This window comes from Bidens hawaiensis, unplaced genomic scaffold, assembly GCF_021521415.1.
Source record: "Bidens hawaiensis isolate Kalapana, Puna unplaced genomic scaffold, B.hawaiensis_p1.1 tig00013074_1, whole genome shotgun sequence".
NCBI lineage: Eukaryota > Viridiplantae > Streptophyta > Magnoliopsida > Asterales > Asteraceae > Bidens > Bidens hawaiensis.
The window spans coordinates 83,979-102,739 of NW_027492101.1; the positions used below are offsets into that span (position 1 = coordinate 83,979).

The following is an 18,761-nucleotide window of genomic DNA, read 5'->3' on the forward strand; positions in this document are numbered from 1 at the left end:
GACGCCGGTAAACGTCAAAGGGTAAACACCCCAAGCAGTGAACTTGGAAGGTATGGTGGTACCAACTTTGTGAAACACATGACTCCGGATGAATTTAGAAGTCTTGATTTGCTGGCTTGGTGGAGAGGTAAGGAGGATGAGTTTCCGATCCTCGCCGCCATGGCCAAAGATTTACTAACGGTCCAAGCTTCCACGGTAGCTTCGGAGTCTGCTTTTTCTGTTTCTGGCAGGGTTATATCGATTAGGAGGACTCGACTCACTCCAGCAGCTGTAGAGATGTCGATTTGCTACAAGGATTACTTGGACTCTTTAGACAGGGCACAACATCAACGCTCACTCGAGGGGGAAATGGACTATGAGGCGGCCTTGTATGAAGACGAGGTCAATCAAGGACACATTCAACCAATGACCGATGAAGAAGCCGCGTACGACGATTACCTAAGGAATAGCTCGGGATCGGGTAGCGAAGAAAATGAGTAACAAACATCAACTTGTTAATGTAATCGTGTCTAAGCATTCTTTAATGTTTGTATTTTTGAGTTACGAATATGCGATAACGATTTAATGTTTGTATTTTTAATGTAAAAGCTATAAATGAAAGTTATGTGTTTTTAATCTTCCAAGCAAAGAATGCTAACAACGAAACCCTAAACCCTAAACCCTAAAGAAAAAAAAAAAAAAAAAAAAAAAAAAAAAAAAAAAAAACCGGTTAACCGGTTAGACCGGTTATTAAAAACCGGTTATAAAAAACCGGTTTAATAACCGGTTCTAACCGGTTTTTAAACCGGTCCAAACCGGTTTGGCCGGTTTGAGTTTTCAGCAATAAAAACCGGTTAATAACCGGTCCGGTTATTAACCGAACCGGTTTTTTTCTGGATAAAAAAAACCGGTCCGGTTAATAACCGAACCGGTTTTTTCAAAAAAACCGATTTGTGCACCTCTACCACCAAGTGTTTAGTTAAATGCCAACTTGTTTAGTCATTATTTTTTTTCCTTTTTCTTTCTTGCTTTATATTGAATTGATAAAAAAATAAAAAACAAAAAAAAAAGTGTAATGGTGATTGGGCGCCACGTGGCGCATAACGCTTGGGGTGGGGCTTTATGACCACACTCTGTTTTTGTATAAAACCATAACTCTAACTGGACGCCACGTGACGCATAACGCATGAGGGTGCGACTTTATGACTACAAATGGTCTTATCACATCATTGTCCCAGGGCCGGCTCCGAGAAGGCGAAATTTTTTTGGGTCAAAGACGAAAATTTTTTTGGGCCTTGGGTGAAAGGAACAATTTATTGGGTCTAAACAATTTAATTTTAAATGGCTTACTTGGTTATGATTTGAGTTGTTTAAAAAACTTTTATATAAAAATAAACTTAAAAATGTCTTAAATAAAAATAGAACCCACAACCTCTTGGTTAGATGTCATACCTATTTACACTAGACCAAGCTAATGGTTATGTAATTGTGTTGAAACATTGATTATACATATTTTTTTCATAAAAATATATATAATTTTTTAAAAAAGTTTCGGACCTAACGGGGTATCGAACCTATAACCGTCAACTACCCTGCCTCCCATTATGATCGGCTCTGCATTGTCCTTTTATTCTTAAAAGACCATCTAACTTTTTTCTACCCTATATTAATAAATGTTTTCATTATATATAAAAATCAGTTCATTTAAGAGAGAAAGACGCGTGATTCATCCTCTACCAAACATAATTCCCATAGGCATGATCCATCCCTATCCTTGAAAAATATAACTTACTTTTTTTAAAACATTATTTGTATAATTTTATTATAAATGCTTAAGAATTAAAATGTATACTAAATGAACTTTTAGACGAATGAAAACCTAAAATATAAACAGATCACAACCACTTTCTCCCTCTATTCCACCTCATAAAAAAAAGGCTCGAATGGTATGATCCCTCCGTCACCCCAGAATGAAATTAGGGGCGATCTCGTAGTTCTTGGTATGTGAAGATGTGTTGTTAGGTGCTCCATTTTCTTCTCATTGAGACCGAACTTAAACCTGTGCTCGAGTGATAGCTGTCCATACACTAATAAGGGATGTGTGGATTCTCGAGAAGAGAGAAGCCATGGTGGTCCCTTCCCGGACCGCTCAGATCCCACGAGTGAATCGAAAGTTGGATCTACATTGGATCTCACCTGAATACCAATCGGACATGAACTACCCATTCTGTTGCGTAAACAGTGACGGCCCTAGAAATTTTTTTTCATGAGAGTCGGTGTCAAAATTTAGTAGAGATAGGTTAGAAAACATACGTATAGTACTTACAAAAAACTTTTGTACGGGACGGCCAACCCAGTCTTCTACGTTTGGGTCCGCCAATATACGCATGAGCCTACTCCGTCACCTAACAAGTAAACCATTCATTCATCTTAACCTTATCCAAGAAAACCATATAACTTTTTTCGACATTAGCTAAATAAATTTTTTAATCATGTATAAAAGTCAGGTAATAACTTCGTATACATGTGACGTGTCAAAAGAAGCATGATTCATCCTCTACCTATCCATCATATTCCCCTCAACATGATCCACCCCTCATCATCGAAAATAATTATTATTATTATTATTATTATTATATATTTTAAATTACAAAGTTTTTGACACTCGCATTGTCACCGTTTGTTGCATATTGTGTTTAAAATATTGTACCTCTTGCTTGGAATGCTTAGAGTGTTGTACAATATCTTTTCATCTGTTTTACTTTAATTTATAACATTTAATTAAAAGTTAGAAAATTTATAAGGTTCATAAACTTTTTCATCAAAAAGAATTATTTAAACGAAAATTTAGTCGAAGTTATATAATGCTAAAAGATCAATTACAGAATTTGTAATGTTTACATTTCAATCCATTATTAGTATTAATAATTTTAAAATCCAAATAAAAAACATTTATAATTATTTTAGTCTGAAAATAAGTTTTTTTAGAACGACAACCATTTTTTTGTGTCAGGTCACCGCACTTTTCAATTTGAAGAGCCCGTTTGTCCTACTATAGCCAGACTATGTTGTTTTAATTGGGCTCAAGCTGGCTTTCAGAGTTTTGGCTTTGCCATTTTCCCGGGAAACCATACCGCCGGTTTCCACTTACCACAAAAGTATAACTTTATGAGACTCTGATGTAACACACTGTGAGACTAAAACCCGGATAAACTAGGGATTCGAATTGACAACCTCGCAAGACATGACTCAAATAATTCATTGCCAATATCTATCCAAAATGTCACAAGTGAGGAAGAAGCGTCTACACTCTACAATACATAACTGATTGTAGTTATAAATCAGTAAAATTGTATTTATGGAAAATAAATAAAGTGTCGGAAAGAAAAACAAACGAGAGATATTTGTGTATTTGTTTACTTACATAAAAAAACATACTTTACTCGTAAAAACCAAAAATGAATTTTTGTCCGAATGATGTATAAATACAATTCCATGCCCCCTCATAATAAAGTCTCTTAACTTCAGTCACTTTCATCGCAACCACCATCATGGCCGTTAAACTCTCACCACCAACCACCGTCCACCCATCTCCACCACCCTTCTCCGACGACCACATCCTCCCTCTATCCCACCTCGACACCGACCGCAACATGAACGTCCCATTTCGATACGTCCGAGTCTATGCTGCCACCAACCACCAACGCCTTATCCACTGCTCTTGTCAAATACTACCCGTTCACTGGATCGCTTCATAGACGGGACAGTGATGGACGGTTTGAACTCCACTGCATGGCGGGTGATGGAGTTCAAGTTATTCCAGCTGATGTTGATTTTTCGTTGAGCTCGGTTACTTACCTTGATGATGTGGATGATGAATTTGTTGAATCCTTGGTTCCGAATCCGGACCCGGAGATGATTTTGACCAATCTGTTGATCTTACAGGTGACCCTTTTTTTATTTAACGGCTGAATTTTAGGTATTTTAGGTTATACTGTATCGGTTTAACTAAATCGCGAAAAATGTAATCTTTGTTGTTCAGACTAGAGTGGTTTTGCTAACCACATTGTGTAATAATTTCACCAACCACATTAAACATTTGAATTAAATAAATTAATATTATTTATAAACATCTTTGTTTTGCTATTCAAAAAGGGCTAGCATCCGTTTAATTTGTTGTCTGTTTATCTCCTATTTTGACGTAAACACTATCATTTAATGAATGAAAGTTAATATTCTTTTTTATATATATATATAAAAAAAGAAATTTACAATTATAAGACCATAAATTAAAGAGAAAAATACATATATGACTAGAGATGATCATTCAAACCGGTTCATGGAACCGAACCGGTAGACCCGAACCGGAACCGAACCGGTTCCTACCCGTTTTTTTAGGAACCGGACCCTATCTGATTCAACCCGATGATCCGTGACAGGTTCTTGCGTTTCTGAGTGGGGGCGGGTAGGAACCGGAACCGAACCGGAACCGGTTCCTAACCGGTTATATCCGGAACCGGTTCCTAACCGGTTCTAGCCGTTGGATCGAGTATAGCCGTTGGAAATCGTTTTTTTTGGCCGTTTTTTGACCGTTGGGGTCAAAATAGCCGTTTTTTTGGCTCCCCCAAGCACCCCACTACTAGTATAAATAGGTATTTGGTGTCATGGGTTCATCACAACACTCAAAACGCAAACCCGAACGCAAAAAAATACAAAAAAACGCTATTACAACGTTTTGAGTTCTCTAATCTCTTGTTTTCTCTTCTTCTATATTCATATTTGTTGTTATGGCTGCCTCACAATCATCGGTTGGTCAAGGTTCCAACGCCGAACCAAGTTTCGTTCGTATTATACCTCATAATCGTAATCAAGAGATTTGGTGCAATTGGGATTTGGTTGAATTGAGTGACCATTCATTGAAGGCTCGGTGCAAGTTTTGTGGGGTTTATTTAAACCCACTTTCGAATTCAAATTTGAAGAAACACATCGAAAAACCGTATTGCAAGGCGTTGAAAAAGAACGTCGATTCGCAACAAACGCAAATGGATAGTGAAGGCGGAATATTTACATACCAAATTGATCGAGTTCAAGATAGTATGGCGAAGTTTGTGATTCAAGAAGCTTTGCCGTTTAGCCACTTCGACAACCCTCGCTTAACCGCAATGATTCGAGATACGCTTCAACCACAATACACTCACGTAAGTCGTCATACTCTTAAACGTTATTGTTTAAAATTGTGGAAGAAGGCCAAAGAGGTACTAATTGCATATTTTGAAAATATAAATACGGGAATAAACTTAACTAGTGATGTTTGGTCGGCTCCACATGGTCTACCCGAATCTTATCTTCGTGTCACCGCTCATTGGGTAGACCCGTCATCGTGGGAAATGATGAAACGCACCATTGCTTTCGAACTCTTTGAGTATCCACATACGGGAGATAATTTGTTTGAAATTTTAGATTATGTTATAAAAACTTATAAACTAGAAAATAAAATATTTTCAATGGCATTTGATAACGCGTCGAATAATACATCGGCGGTTGATAAATTAAAATTAAAATATACGCCGATTTGCAATGGTGTATTTTTTCACTCAAGGTGTGTTGCACATATCATTAATTTAATCGTGCAAGACGGACTTGCTTCGGATGAGGTTACATCGGTTATAGACGATTTTAGACTAATGTACATGAAGTTTTTAAGAAAAGTAAAAAAAGACAAATGGATTATAGAAAATTTTGTAAAGATACGGGAAGAAAAGCTTTGAGAGCTAATTGGGATGTACCTCATCGATGGAATTCCACTTGCATAATGTTTCAAAGTGCTTTGGAACAAAGAGAAACTTTACAAATGTTTCATTCTAGTCTTGCCGAGAATGATTTGGCAATCCCCTTTTCAAATGAGAAATGAGAAATTATCAATGACTTATCGACTTTTCTTGAAGTTTTTAAAACATCAACTACGAAACTATCGGGAACGTATTATCCGACAAGTCCCTTGGTTCTTTCGGAGTTATTTTTAATGGTTAACAATCTTAAAGAATTTGAATATAAAAGTCCAATGTTTTCAAACATCATATTACCAATGAAGTTTAAATTAAAAAAATACTTTCTTGAATTGCCACCGTTTTTTACTTGCGCCGCCGCTTTAAACCCAATGTTAAATGTTACGGGGGTTGAATGTGTGATAGACGAAATTTTTTCAGCCTTAGATATGCATGAAGTTGACCCAAACTTTTCAACAGAGGCAAAAAATTATTTTAACTTGAATTTTAAATTTATGTATGACTTTTATTTAAATAAATATGGGTCAAACATACACATGCCTATGCCGGGGGGGGGGGGGTCTTCATCAAGTTCAAGTGCTACTAGAGTACGAGATCCCATGATTAACCTTATGAACACCGTTCGCAACGTAACGGCTAAAAAACAAAGGGGTAACACCCATTCAAGCGAACTAGGAAGGTATAGTGCAAATGATTACTCTACCGGTTTATCCGAAGAGGAATATGGCACTTTTGATGTTTTGGCTTGGTGGAAGGTAAAGGAAACCGAGTTTCCGATTCTTGCCACCATGGCCCGTGATTTACTAACCGTCCAAGCTTCTACGGTAGCTTCGGAATCCGCTTTTTCTCTTAGTGGCAGGGTAATATCGGTGAGAAGAACAAGACTAAATTCGGAGTCGGTGGAGATGTGCATTTGCTTAAAGGATCACTTGGACTCAATCGATCGTATTCAACACGTAACCACTCTCGAAGATGAAACACCACTTGATGTTCGAGTGCACGACGAACAAGAAGGCATTTCTACAAGTAATTCCGAGGAAGAAGTCGCCGCTCAATAATTACGACGAACAAGAAGGCTTTTCTAGAAATAATATGTCACAACTTTATATTTATAAGTTTAATGTTTTGTTAGTTTGTTTTTGAAGATTTTAAAACATGTAACCTTTTTTTTTGAACTTCTTAAAGTAAATAAAATGAATTTTATGTTAATTGTTTTTTTTATTTTTCATGTTATACAAATTCGAATCGTAGTTTAGAATCCAAATCGCAAACGAAAAACGAAAAAAAAAAAAATTTTTTTACACTGTAACCGGTTGGAACCGGTTACAGTACAGGAACCGGTTTAGGAACCGGTAAGAACCGGTTAGATAGGTTAGGGGTCCGAGGGTGGGAGAACCGGTTCGGTTCCCTAACCGGTTCGAGCTTGGAACCGGTTTAAAATAGGGTTTTGAATATAGGAACCGGTTAGGAACCGGTTCCGGTTCCTAGTCCCAAACCGTTTTGAACATCTCTATATATGACCGGATGAAATTTAATACTATATATACATATATATATATATATATATATATATATATATATATAAGAAATTTACCATTATAAGAGCGAAATTAAAATAGTTTACAATCAAGTTGAAAAAAGTATCACAATTTTGTCTATTTTCACTAGTGACTCGGTTTAACTAAAAAGTGAAAATGTAATACTACGTCAATGCAAGACTGGCCGCATTGACTGGCTTCACTAACCACGTTGTAATAATTTCACCAACCACATCAATTAAAATAATTTTAAATTATAATAAAAAGGTAAAAAGAAATTTACAATTTGTATATTTTTGCTAGGTGACACGGTTTAGTTGTGGGGGGGATACACTTGGTGCATCGGTGCACCATGCGCTGTGTGATGGGCTTGGGGCGACATTGTTTTTTAATGCTATGGCCGAGCTTGCTCGAGGGGCGGTTGAGGTTAAGGTTGAACCGGTTTGGGAGCGGTCTAAATTGTTGGGCCCTAGAGAACCAGCCAGGACAGAGTTTCCGATTGAGGAGTTTTTGTCCTTGGATAAGGACTTTGTACCGTATGCAGAATTGAATGAAAAAGTGGTTAGAGAGTGCTTTCATGTGAAAGATGAGTGGTTGGACCGGTTTAAGACTTTTTTACAAGAGAAGTCCGATTTGAGTTTCACCACTTTTGAAGCTTTGGGTGCTTTTCTATGGCAAGCAAGGTAACCAAGTTAGACCTACTCTACTTATATAGTCAGTTATATGGATTGTTGAATGAGTCTATTTATTGGTTCACTAGTTGAATCGGTCCTTAACTATTCGAACCGAATCCAAAAACAAAGTAACATTATTGATATTTTAAAAATATCAATATACAACTATATATTCTTTTCATGTGACTTCATAGTGTTAACGAATTTAAAATAAAAAATGTCAATTTTGTTAAATCGGTTCACTGGTTGAATGGAATTTTGACTAGTTGACCTGATTCCAAAAACAGAGTAACGTTATACATTTATTCTTATGTAGATTTCAAATGGTAACAAAATATGAGGTCCAAAATAGATAATATATGATAACATGTCTGTAAAATTAATTTTGAAATAAAAATTTTTGAAAAGCTATTGAACCACCGGTCCATTTTGTCGGTTCAACAGATAACCGGCCGGTCCAAACGAAGACAATTTAAACGAATCTGACCATGCCAGTTGTTTATTGGTATGGCCTGTTCTCAGTTCAGCCGGCTGCTCTAGTTGTGAAAACAATATGAAACTAGTGAAACTACTGGTAAAATTGACTCACAAAGTCCTAAGTCCTAACATGCATTTATAAATCATGTAACATCCTATGAATGTGCTAAAAAAAAATATATTTATCTAATAATGTTTATACTTTATGGTCACATTTAATACATTGAAATATATTTTACTTTTATTTTGGCAGGGTGAAGGCCTCGAAAATTCCAAAAGACGAGGAGGTGAAATTTGCATATGCGGTCAACATAAGGAGGGTAGTAAAGCCACCTCTACCAGCAGGCTACTGGGGCAACGGCTGTGTTCCAATGTACGTAAAGACCACAGCAGGAGATCTAATAGAAAAACCCATTTGGGAAACTGCTGAACTGATTAAGAAGAGCAAGAGAAACGTGAGCGACGAGTATGTTCACTCATTTATCGATTACCAAGAGCTAAACTACAAGAAAGGGATTAATGCTGGCCCAAGGGTTAGCGCGTTTACTGACTGGAGGCACTTGGGCCACTCAACAGTTGACTTTGGTTGGGGTGGTCCGGTCACTGTTCTACCCCTCTCAAGGAACCTGTTAGGGAGCGTTGAGCCGTGTTTCTTCTTGCCGTATTCAGAGGCTAGCCAGGGGAAGAAAGACGGGTTCAAGGTGGTGTTGTATTTACGTGCGAAGGCGGTTGCTAGTTTTCGAGAGGAGATGGAGAAGTTTGGTAAAATGGAGTATGTGTAGGGTATCGTTCGAGTCAATGTATGGTTTGACTGAAATATTTGAATAATAAACTGTTGGAAAACAATATATCGACAGAAAATGAGTTTTCATATGAATAAAATTCGTATTAACTATCTCTTGTGCCACTATATTAAATTCTAATAATGAATCAGTAGGCTATTATTATCTAAAAAAACTTTATTCATTTCATCTAAAAGTCTTATCAACAATAAGTATTCCACCATATTCTAATTATATGATTCTCTCAACATAAAACTATGCTTGTTATGATATATGAACATGATTAAAAGTACCTAAAATTCTGTTTTGGAACTTGCTAAACACATTTAGATCTCGAGCTACTTGTCAATCAGCAACACAGCAAATTCCTGAACCATGCGGATGTAACTAATATATCAAGGATTAAAACAATCGTAATCCCAAACACCAAACCCAGATATATAAAACTATTTATAATTAATTTTATAAAAGGATATCTTGTCTTGATGGATGGGATGGTTGAGCATCAGGAGTTGGTTGTTGTTGACAATAGCACGAACAAGTATGTTGTTTGCCTCCTCGTGTTTCTTTTTCAGCATGTTGCATATCTGCATTGAAAAACATGTCCATTATTAGTTATTACTTTCGGCTCATATGGTTCAAATAGTGTTTCACATTACATATGCTTATATACTCACATCTTCAAGTTCCTTTGAATATGCTTCAGCCTTTTCAAAAATATCATCATTTTCTATTGAAGATATGTCCATTTCTGTTAGAGAAACATTAAGCCTAGGGGACTTATCATGTACCAGACTCGCATGATTGCCACCCTGTGATGAGGAAACCGAAATACGTGTTAGTTATAGTTATTCATGTCATCTTGAGAATGATCCACGGATGTTTCTAGAAGAAGTACCTGTTCCTCAACAGCTTTTTTCGATAATGCAGTGATTTTGCCGCTGATTATTGATAAAATATATGTTTTAGACAAAATTAAATATAATAAGACAAGTACACATAAAGTTGTAGGACCTGCAGGGTGATGCAGAGAGACGTTTTAATGGAGTTAAACGTGGTGTTGATTCCTGCATAATTAATCACAAACTTTATTATGTACTAATTGATGTTTCTTTTCTTTTGAACGATATTAATTGATGTTTCATAACCCTTAATCCAAGCATTTATTATTTAAAGAGTTTTATAAATGGGCTTGATTCGAGTTATATATATTTGTCTAACGGGGCGATAAAAATGTGAAAATATTGATTAAAAGAAACTCAAAAGTGAATTTTGAATATATAAACCTTTATATTTAAAGTAAAAAAACCATACATTACTGAAACAATTTGTGGCACCCTAGTATCCATAATGTTCGACCAACCCATTTTGACCTAGAGGTGTAAACGAGCCAAGCCGGCTCGTGAGCTACTCGTGATCAGCTTGTTAAAAGCTCAAATCGGACTGAGCTTAAACAAGCTTGACCCAATATCGAGTCTTAAAATAAGCTTGCTCGATAAATGAGCCTGAGTTCAAGTTAGCTCATGAACCTATAGGAGCCTATTATTTACATAACTTTTTATTTAATGCATTGAATATATATCTTATATAATAACATTTACCATATACAAATTATGATAAAAATAACTAAATAATATATATTATTATAATATAAAAAGTATAATTAAAATATATATAAAAATAATTAAAATGTGTATAAATTAATAAATAAATAATAAACAAGCCGAGCTCAAGGCTGAGCTTGAGAAAACGACCCACAAGCGGAGCTCAAGTTTTATAAAAAGAGCTCAAAATGAGCCAAGCTCCAAATTGAACTTTCGCAAGTCAAAAAGGGAGAAAAGCAAACCTCAGAAGCTTTACGTTTCAGCGTTGGGGTAGGTGGTGTTTGTTTCATAGTGTCAACAGAAAGGTTTCTCTTGAACACCGTGTTTTTTTGCAACTCTGGAATTTGATTCTTGTTTTTCATGGATGTCAAACCCTTTGGTAACAAGGAACTGAGTGGTTTTAGCTTCAGTTCGGTAGGTCTGCATTTAATGATGAATGGTAATTGGTACAATTTATTTTAAGATGTTTAATAGACAAACCAGAATATTCAAATAACTACCTAGAAACTCTTAAAGTAGAAACTTCAGATGCCTTAGTATCAGCTTTAGTAAGAGATATCTTATTTTCTTTCACAGCAGGTTTCCTCATGTTATGAGTAGATGTCCCCGGATTTATGATATTCAGTGGGATATTTTTTCTCGGTTGTTCAGTCGAACTAGATGGATGAACATCAGACCTGATGAAAAGATCCCCAAAAAGTTATTCGGTTGTTTTGTAAGTCAAATGGGACAGTTGGGCAAAGTATATTATTATCATAATAATATATATTTTCAATCATAATTACCGCAGTAATTGTTTATGAAACCTCTGAAAAATAATAAAGTGTTTGGGGGTCGCTTCCCATTACTCAACCTGATTTGAGTAGTACTAAAAGAGACCAATTTCAATCCAAACCCACTGAATGGAGGTGTTTTACTGGCGTCATACGTCTTGCGGGGTGGGGTGATGGGTATCCAAATGGGTACCGGGGTAAGGGTTCCCTCCTCCAACCCTTTTTTTAAAAGGGACCAATTTCAATCCGAACCCACTACCCAACCCACCCAAATCGTCACCACATTAAAATATACTGATAATCTAAATACAAATACCAAACCTGAGTGCATTGTTTTGGTCACTTCCCTTTGAGACAGGTTCCTTCATTAGTGAAATATCATGTGCTACTGAGGTTAGCATTGATTCACTTCTGGGTCTTATGTCATCGGTATTCAAACCCTCCCTGTAATTAACCATATCTTAATGGAATTAGTACATTTGTTTTACTTAAGAGCTATGAGATTTATAACATCATCTGTTCAAAATAATACCAAAGACTCACCTTGTTTTTTTAAGGCTCTTTCCATGACTTGCCTCTGTGTTTTCAGTTTGAACTGGTATGTCTTCACGCACCACTGTGGGCAACGACCTTGATAAACCAGTAAATTTGCTACCAGTATCTACACCTCTAGAGCCAAACTCCCTGTAAATGTCTTGATTAGGCATTCATGTTCATAACATATGATAAAGTTACTTGCATTAAATACTGTTTCACCTTTTTTCTAATGCAGGGTTACTTGGTAAGGTGTTTGTTCTTTTGTTGACAATGGAGATGAGTTTTGTTGAAGAGGCAGATGCATGCTGCAACTCAGATTCACTTCCATTTTGCTTTTTAAAATATTTTGACCGGATTGGGACTTTCCCTCTCTCTTTATCTGACGCCGACTCATCAATTGCGGTTCCACTGCATAGGATGAGAAAGATAGTTACACTTCTGTCTATCACGAGGTTAAAGGCCTTGCCTATAATATAAAGAACACATAAAGGTCATGTGTAACTATAATCTGCGCATATTCCAGTTTCAACTTAAACATTTAGTCACAAATTAACAAAGATGTCCAACATATATAGAATACATACTCTAACCTGCCCAGCAAGTTCCTTTTATCAGCCAATTCTTCATGAGCCGAATTCTCTATCCCAGGTGTCAAATGAATTTCAAGATGTGAATCAGCCTTATTTACATCACCATCACCAATATGGTCAGTAATTACATTAGCATCTCTCCTCTCACACGTTTCACCTTTTTCACTTTGTGCTTCCAAATGTTCTGAGAAATTTCCAGTAGGAACCAACTCAGCTACGGACCTCACATCATTTTGGTCGTCCCCTGTACCCGGGTTCACCATTTTAACCAAGTTTCTAGATTCTTCTTCTTGCACATCTGAAAATGTATCTTCAGTACCAGTATTGGTATCTTCAAAATGAACATATGCATCTTGCCCAATTTTCTGAGCACGAGGTTCTGGAGAATATCTCTTCTCTGATGAAGGAGATTCTTGTATAGGTTCTACCGTTCTCTGTTTCTCTTGTTCTTCAGAATGTGCAGGTTTTAGAAGAGAGCTCTCATCTATGACAGATTTCAAGTTGGCATCCTCAGTTCTGGTATCAGGATCCTTAATAATATCAACTTCTGAATTGGCAACACCCCGTGATGCTGGATTCTTAAATGAGGTATCATCATCCTTGAATGCATCAACATCTTTAGCCAAAAATTCATCAGAATCTCCACTAATACTAGCATTTGAGCGTCCTTCCTTATCTTTAGATTTGTTTGAGTTTTCATCAGTCTTTGTCTTTTTTGACTCAAAACCCAAACCTCCAAACCTACAAAAATTATAATAAGTGACTTTACAGTTAGATTGTTTAGATATTATTCTATGATACAGAAAAACTTGGATATGACTATATAAACTTACCCATCAGAATCAAATGAGAATCCAAAGCTATCTCTTTTTGACCGATTGGTCCCACCAGAAGCTTCTTCTTTTGATCCCTCCTTAGATTTTCCAGTTTTCTTTGCAGGGGATGATACATCAAAACCAGGCATATCCAGATTGAAAGATGATATCTTGCCAAAGTCAGCATCAAGAGAAAAATCCATATCCCTGGAAGAGAAGTGAACCGATGAATGTTTAGAATAACTATATATAATTCTGGATTGACTAAACTGCATAATAATAATATTAAGAATCTGATCTTTTCTCTCTTGAAAAAGCAATACATTTGTCCTCCATCCAGATACAAAGTAATAAACACAAAGCTATTATATATGTAAATGTGCAACTATGAGTCTTTGTAGCGCTTACATTTTGTCAAACTTAAAAGCCTTTTGCTCGCCTTTGGTGGGTGGTCCGAAGTCGAAATCCATTCCATCATCTCCCATGGACATCGACTTCCATGATCCAAATAAGTCTTTGTCAAAGTCTATGTCTGCTATTGAACAAAGAATAGTATTAACTCCTCATTTACGCCAACAATAACAGTCTTATCAAGAAATCAAAGTGTGAATTATTTCACATAACTCATATGTTGGCTACAATCAAAATATTCTCCTAAAACATCTACCTAATTGAATAAGAAAACGTCAAGGACTTAAATATTACCTAGTGAACTTTTCTCCTTTGATTTGGCAGGAGGATCTGTTTTTTGTGATTCAGCCATCTGCATATCCAGATTAATGATATGCTACTTTAGTTCAACACTTCAACATAAAACTAAACAGAAGAATGAGAATATATATATATATATATATATTTCTTCGTACAATCAATGTAATAACTATTAGATGAAAAAAAAGGATCCAATTACAATAGAGAGACAGGTAAGCGGGAAACAATATTACATCGAAATAAGGTTCTGCATATCTCTATTTCCTTAGATCCAAAGCAATCAGGCCTTAATTGCAACAATCAATGACCTAACTAACTTTACATGAAAATCAGTCACAAACAATCCAAAAGTAACATATCATGATCAGGTAAACAACATAACAAATTAACCGAAACCAGAAACTCTCAAAATCAGGCTGGATAAACGCGTAAAACACCTAGGGTTTCGTATAATCTTCAAATTTAGCAATTAATGTTAATCATGAAGCATAAAAATATCTAGACACGTATAATTGTCGAACCCCTACCTATTTGCATTCAAGTACAGGCAATCTGCCTGAACAAGAGATCTAGTCTATAGTTTGTGACTTTGATGAACAATATTAACATTGAAAATAGTTCTGCATATCTCTATCTCTCAAAATGCAAAGCAATCAGGCCTTTTTATTTAAATGGTTTATCATAGAAACATCCAAACGATTTACAATGAAGTGGCAGGTAAGCGGGCAACAAGCTGCGCCGCAACCCCCTTTTGGATAGCAAACCCAATCCTACTAAAAACAAAGTTTCGATTCTTATGGGCCGATACGTTACTATGCACAACTTTCTGAACCCTATTCAAAAGGTCCACGGCATCCGGAGCTAAGAAACCAAAAGTGTCAGGCCTTAATTGCAAATCAATTACCAGTAACTATCAAAATCAAGCTGGATAAACACATCAAATACCTAGGGTTTCATTTAATCTTCAAATTCAGCAATTGATGTCAATCGTAAAGCATAATAACATCTAGACACGTATAATTGTCTAACATCTACCTATTTGCATTCAATTATAGCCGATTTGCCTAAATGATAACGAGATCTAGTCTATAGTTTGCGACTTTGATGAACAATATTACATCGAAAATAGTTCTACATATCTCTATTTCTCAAATATCAAATCAGTCAGGCCTTAACTGCAACAATCAATTACCTAACTAACTTACATGAAAATCAGTCACAAACAGTAAACAATACAACATATTAACTGAAACCGAAAACTCTCGGAATCAAGCTGGACAAACACATCAAACACCTAGGGTTTCGTATAATCTTCAAATTCAGCAATCGATGTCAATCGTGAAGTATAATAAGATCTAGACACGTATAACTGTCAAATATATACCTATTAGTGTTCAAGTAGCCAATCTGCCTGAACGATAACGAGATTTAGTCTATAGTTTGTCAATATTACATCGAAAATAGTTCTACATATATCAATTTCTTAAAATACAAGGCAATCAGGACTTACTTGCAACAATCAACGACCTAACTAACCTCACATGAAAATCAGCCTCAAAACAATTCGAAAGTAACAAATCATGATCACCGTGACACCGTAAACAGTATAACAGGCTAATTAAAACCGTTAACTCTCGGAATCAAGTTGTCAAACACCTAGGGTTACGTATAGCCTTCAAATTTAGCAATTGATGTTAATCGTGAAGCGTAATTAGGTCTAGACACGTATAATTGTCTAACATCTACCTATTAGCGTTCGATTATAGCGGATTTGCGTCAATGATTACGAGATCTAGTCTACAGTTTGTGCATTTGATGATTCAACGATAGTAACAGAAGCGCAGAACGTAATTAAACAGATACGAGTAGCGATAGAGTGTAATATTACTGAACATATAATAATCGAATTAGAGTAGTGATTGTTATACAGAAAGATGAATCGAGAGAAGAAACCTGGAGTATTCGTGTCCGTACTGTGCGGTTGTTTAATTTGGCGGTACAATACTTGAACCAGTAGGCTTATATACTGTTGTCAGAGAAGGTTATTATTAAATGTGAAGGAAATCTTTATTAAAAGAGAGTGTTTATCTATATCTATATAATCTATAAAACATATTGGATGGATATGATGGTAATTTCACTTTTTAAGACGTCTTTATAAGGAGAGCCGTTATATTTATGAGAGTTCATCGCCGGCATCCTATTCAACTACTCTGGCCTTCTGTTACAGATTACCACCGACGATCTATTCAATTAAGATGACTCGTCATCAATTACATTAATTACTCCTTTCGGAGGCTCTTCATATACTTTACGCATCGGATTCTTCAAAGGGAAATTGTAAATCAAATCAAAACCACATGCTGCCTGCTCAATTGAAATGCGCGCTCTCTCTCTCCCTTCATCGTCCAATACAAGGATATATTCATGTTTATTTCAAGCTAGGTATTCTTTCATGTAGAATTCTGAATTTCCATTGTTCATTGAATCCACCCCAAATTATTTACGGCGGTAGCGTTCTTTTTACACAATATATAAATTCAAGGGTTTAATTAGTTTTAATTTCATTATCTTTCGTGAGCTTGGAGTCGCAAACATGTATCCTTTATAGGCGGTTCCTATCTTAATAGGGTGGCGCCATTGGCAGAAGTTTCAAGTAGCTTATGTCGAATTTAGAGGCGGACCAAGTGCAGCATACAAGGGCTAAAAGATTGTTTATGGTATGTAATTTGGTTACTTCTCTATTACTTTGTTGTATTTTAAATCAATACAATTTCTTAGATTATAAATACTAAAAATGTCTTTCTATTGATCTTTCAAGCGAATGCCAAACGCAGGTTTTGTGAAATTCTTTGTTCATTGTTGTCTTACTGATCTTGTATATTATTTTATTGACTTTTTAGTGCTACCATTGATTATGCCTCATTTGATTATTTTGCGTGGAGTATGCAGAAACTTAGGGGATTATTATATCTTCCACGTTAGTGGTGGAAAGATATTATCTTTACTTGATTATGATTTCAGTTTTGAATTATATTAGTTAATGGTACAAGGATTTTGTGTTTTAAATACGTTGTGAGCATTTTTTATGTTCAGTTACATGCTTATTTATATTAACGTTTTGATGTGAATTTTATTATATAAATACAACCCAAAAACCAGTTGAGCAACATTATAATGTTGACAACACTTGGGGTATAAAAGACGTGTGACCGTATCGGGATGTTTTCAGTGCGCCTCGTGGGCCTTAGGTGCTCAAAGGTGGCGGGCCTTGCGCCTTAATGTGCCTCACGACCCAGGTACTCTTTTTTAAACTGAGTTACTCCAATAGTGTAGCAGCTTGTTTCTTTGCCTAATAAGTATATGTTAGTGGCAGAGATAGCGCTGTCAACGGTGATGTTTTGCAAATATTCTACTTTCAAGGTATTCCCGACGCATTTACTTATAAACAGGCTGCTTTGAGTTAATTTTTTCTGACATGTCAAAATAATAAAAATGTAAAATAAAAATAAAAGTTGCAGAGGTTAATAAATAACATCTAACAAGTAATTTTTGATTGGTTTGAGTCACATTTACCGAGTCACTTTAAATCCGGTTCGGGTTGTGTTTACTCGAAAATTTTTATTTTTTTCATTTTTTAAAACTTTTAATAAATAAACAGTTGCTTAGCATAGCAAGCATGGTACATAACTAAGCCATGATATTCTGTTATAACTAATTTTTAGCATGCATTTCTTTTATAATAGTCTCAATCTAAATAGATGAGACGGTTCGCAACACATTTCATGTGTAACAGTTTAAGGCTGAATGAGTGAATCCAGTTCTTTGTGTGATTTGTTTTCATAATGAAATTTTAGACAACAATTATTTTTAGACAGAATTACAGAAATTGTCCTTTATGTTTATATCAAATTTCACTCAATGTCCTTTATCTTTAAAATTAACGTTTTTAGTACTTTATGATTCAAAATGTTAAACCGTTTGTCCTTTGACCATAACCCGGTTAATTTTCCCCGTTAAGTCGAGTCACATGCTTTGCACATGAGGGCAAATTAGTCATTTTATCCATTTATTTTAAATCATTTAATAATTAATTAAAAGATTACTCTCTCTCTATCTCTCTTTCTTCATCTCTTTCTTTCTTTCTTCTTCAATCTCCCCAGAATCTTACCACCACCATCAAACCTATCATCACCGGTCACCCCCGCACCACCCCGGCAACCATCCAAAATCCGACAACCCACCGTGTGACCACCACCATCACCGGCTATCAACGCCGTTACGTCTATCACTACCAAATCCAGCCAACAAAAAAACGCAATTAAGTTGACCCTTTCTCTCTCTATTTTGCCTCTTTCATACACACCACACCCACGACCACTAAACCACCGTCACTTACAGAGAGAAGAAATATTGGCTCACCAACCACCACATATTACGACCTAGATCTAGCCGGCGAAGGGGTCGTCGTGTGGTAGTCATGGACGGCTAGTCA

At 35.9% G+C, this 18,761-nt stretch overlaps 1 protein-coding gene and 1 pseudogene across 2 annotated transcripts; one reads left to right on the forward strand and one right to left on the reverse strand.

Moving 5' to 3' along the window:
* Positions 1-3,525: 3,525 nt before the first annotated feature.
* LOC143543160 (tetrahydroanabasine acetyltransferase-like) lies at positions 3,526-9,363 on the forward strand (annotated as a pseudogene). Its single transcript, XR_013137028.1, has 3 exons — positions 3,526-3,924; positions 7,607-7,986; positions 8,708-9,363. The product of XR_013137028.1 is annotated as a tetrahydroanabasine acetyltransferase-like (transcript).
* A 94-nt stretch (positions 9,364-9,457) lies between these two features.
* LOC143543157 (uncharacterized protein At4g18490-like) lies at positions 9,458-16,320 on the reverse strand. The gene is made up of 14 exons (XM_077035545.1): positions 16,220-16,320; positions 14,261-14,318; positions 13,964-14,090; positions 13,574-13,762; positions 12,731-13,481; positions 12,370-12,521; positions 12,157-12,297; positions 11,935-12,057; positions 11,341-11,517; positions 11,083-11,260; positions 10,251-10,303; positions 10,135-10,177; positions 9,914-10,048; positions 9,458-9,823 (listed from the first exon to the last, which is right to left on the reverse strand). Exons 2-14 carry the CDS (start codon positions 14,316-14,318, stop codon positions 9,683-9,685), a joined length of 2,268 nt encoding a protein of 755 aa, XP_076891660.1. The 5' UTR covers positions 16,220-16,320; the 3' UTR covers positions 9,458-9,682.
* Positions 16,321-18,761: the final 2,441 nt, after the last annotated feature.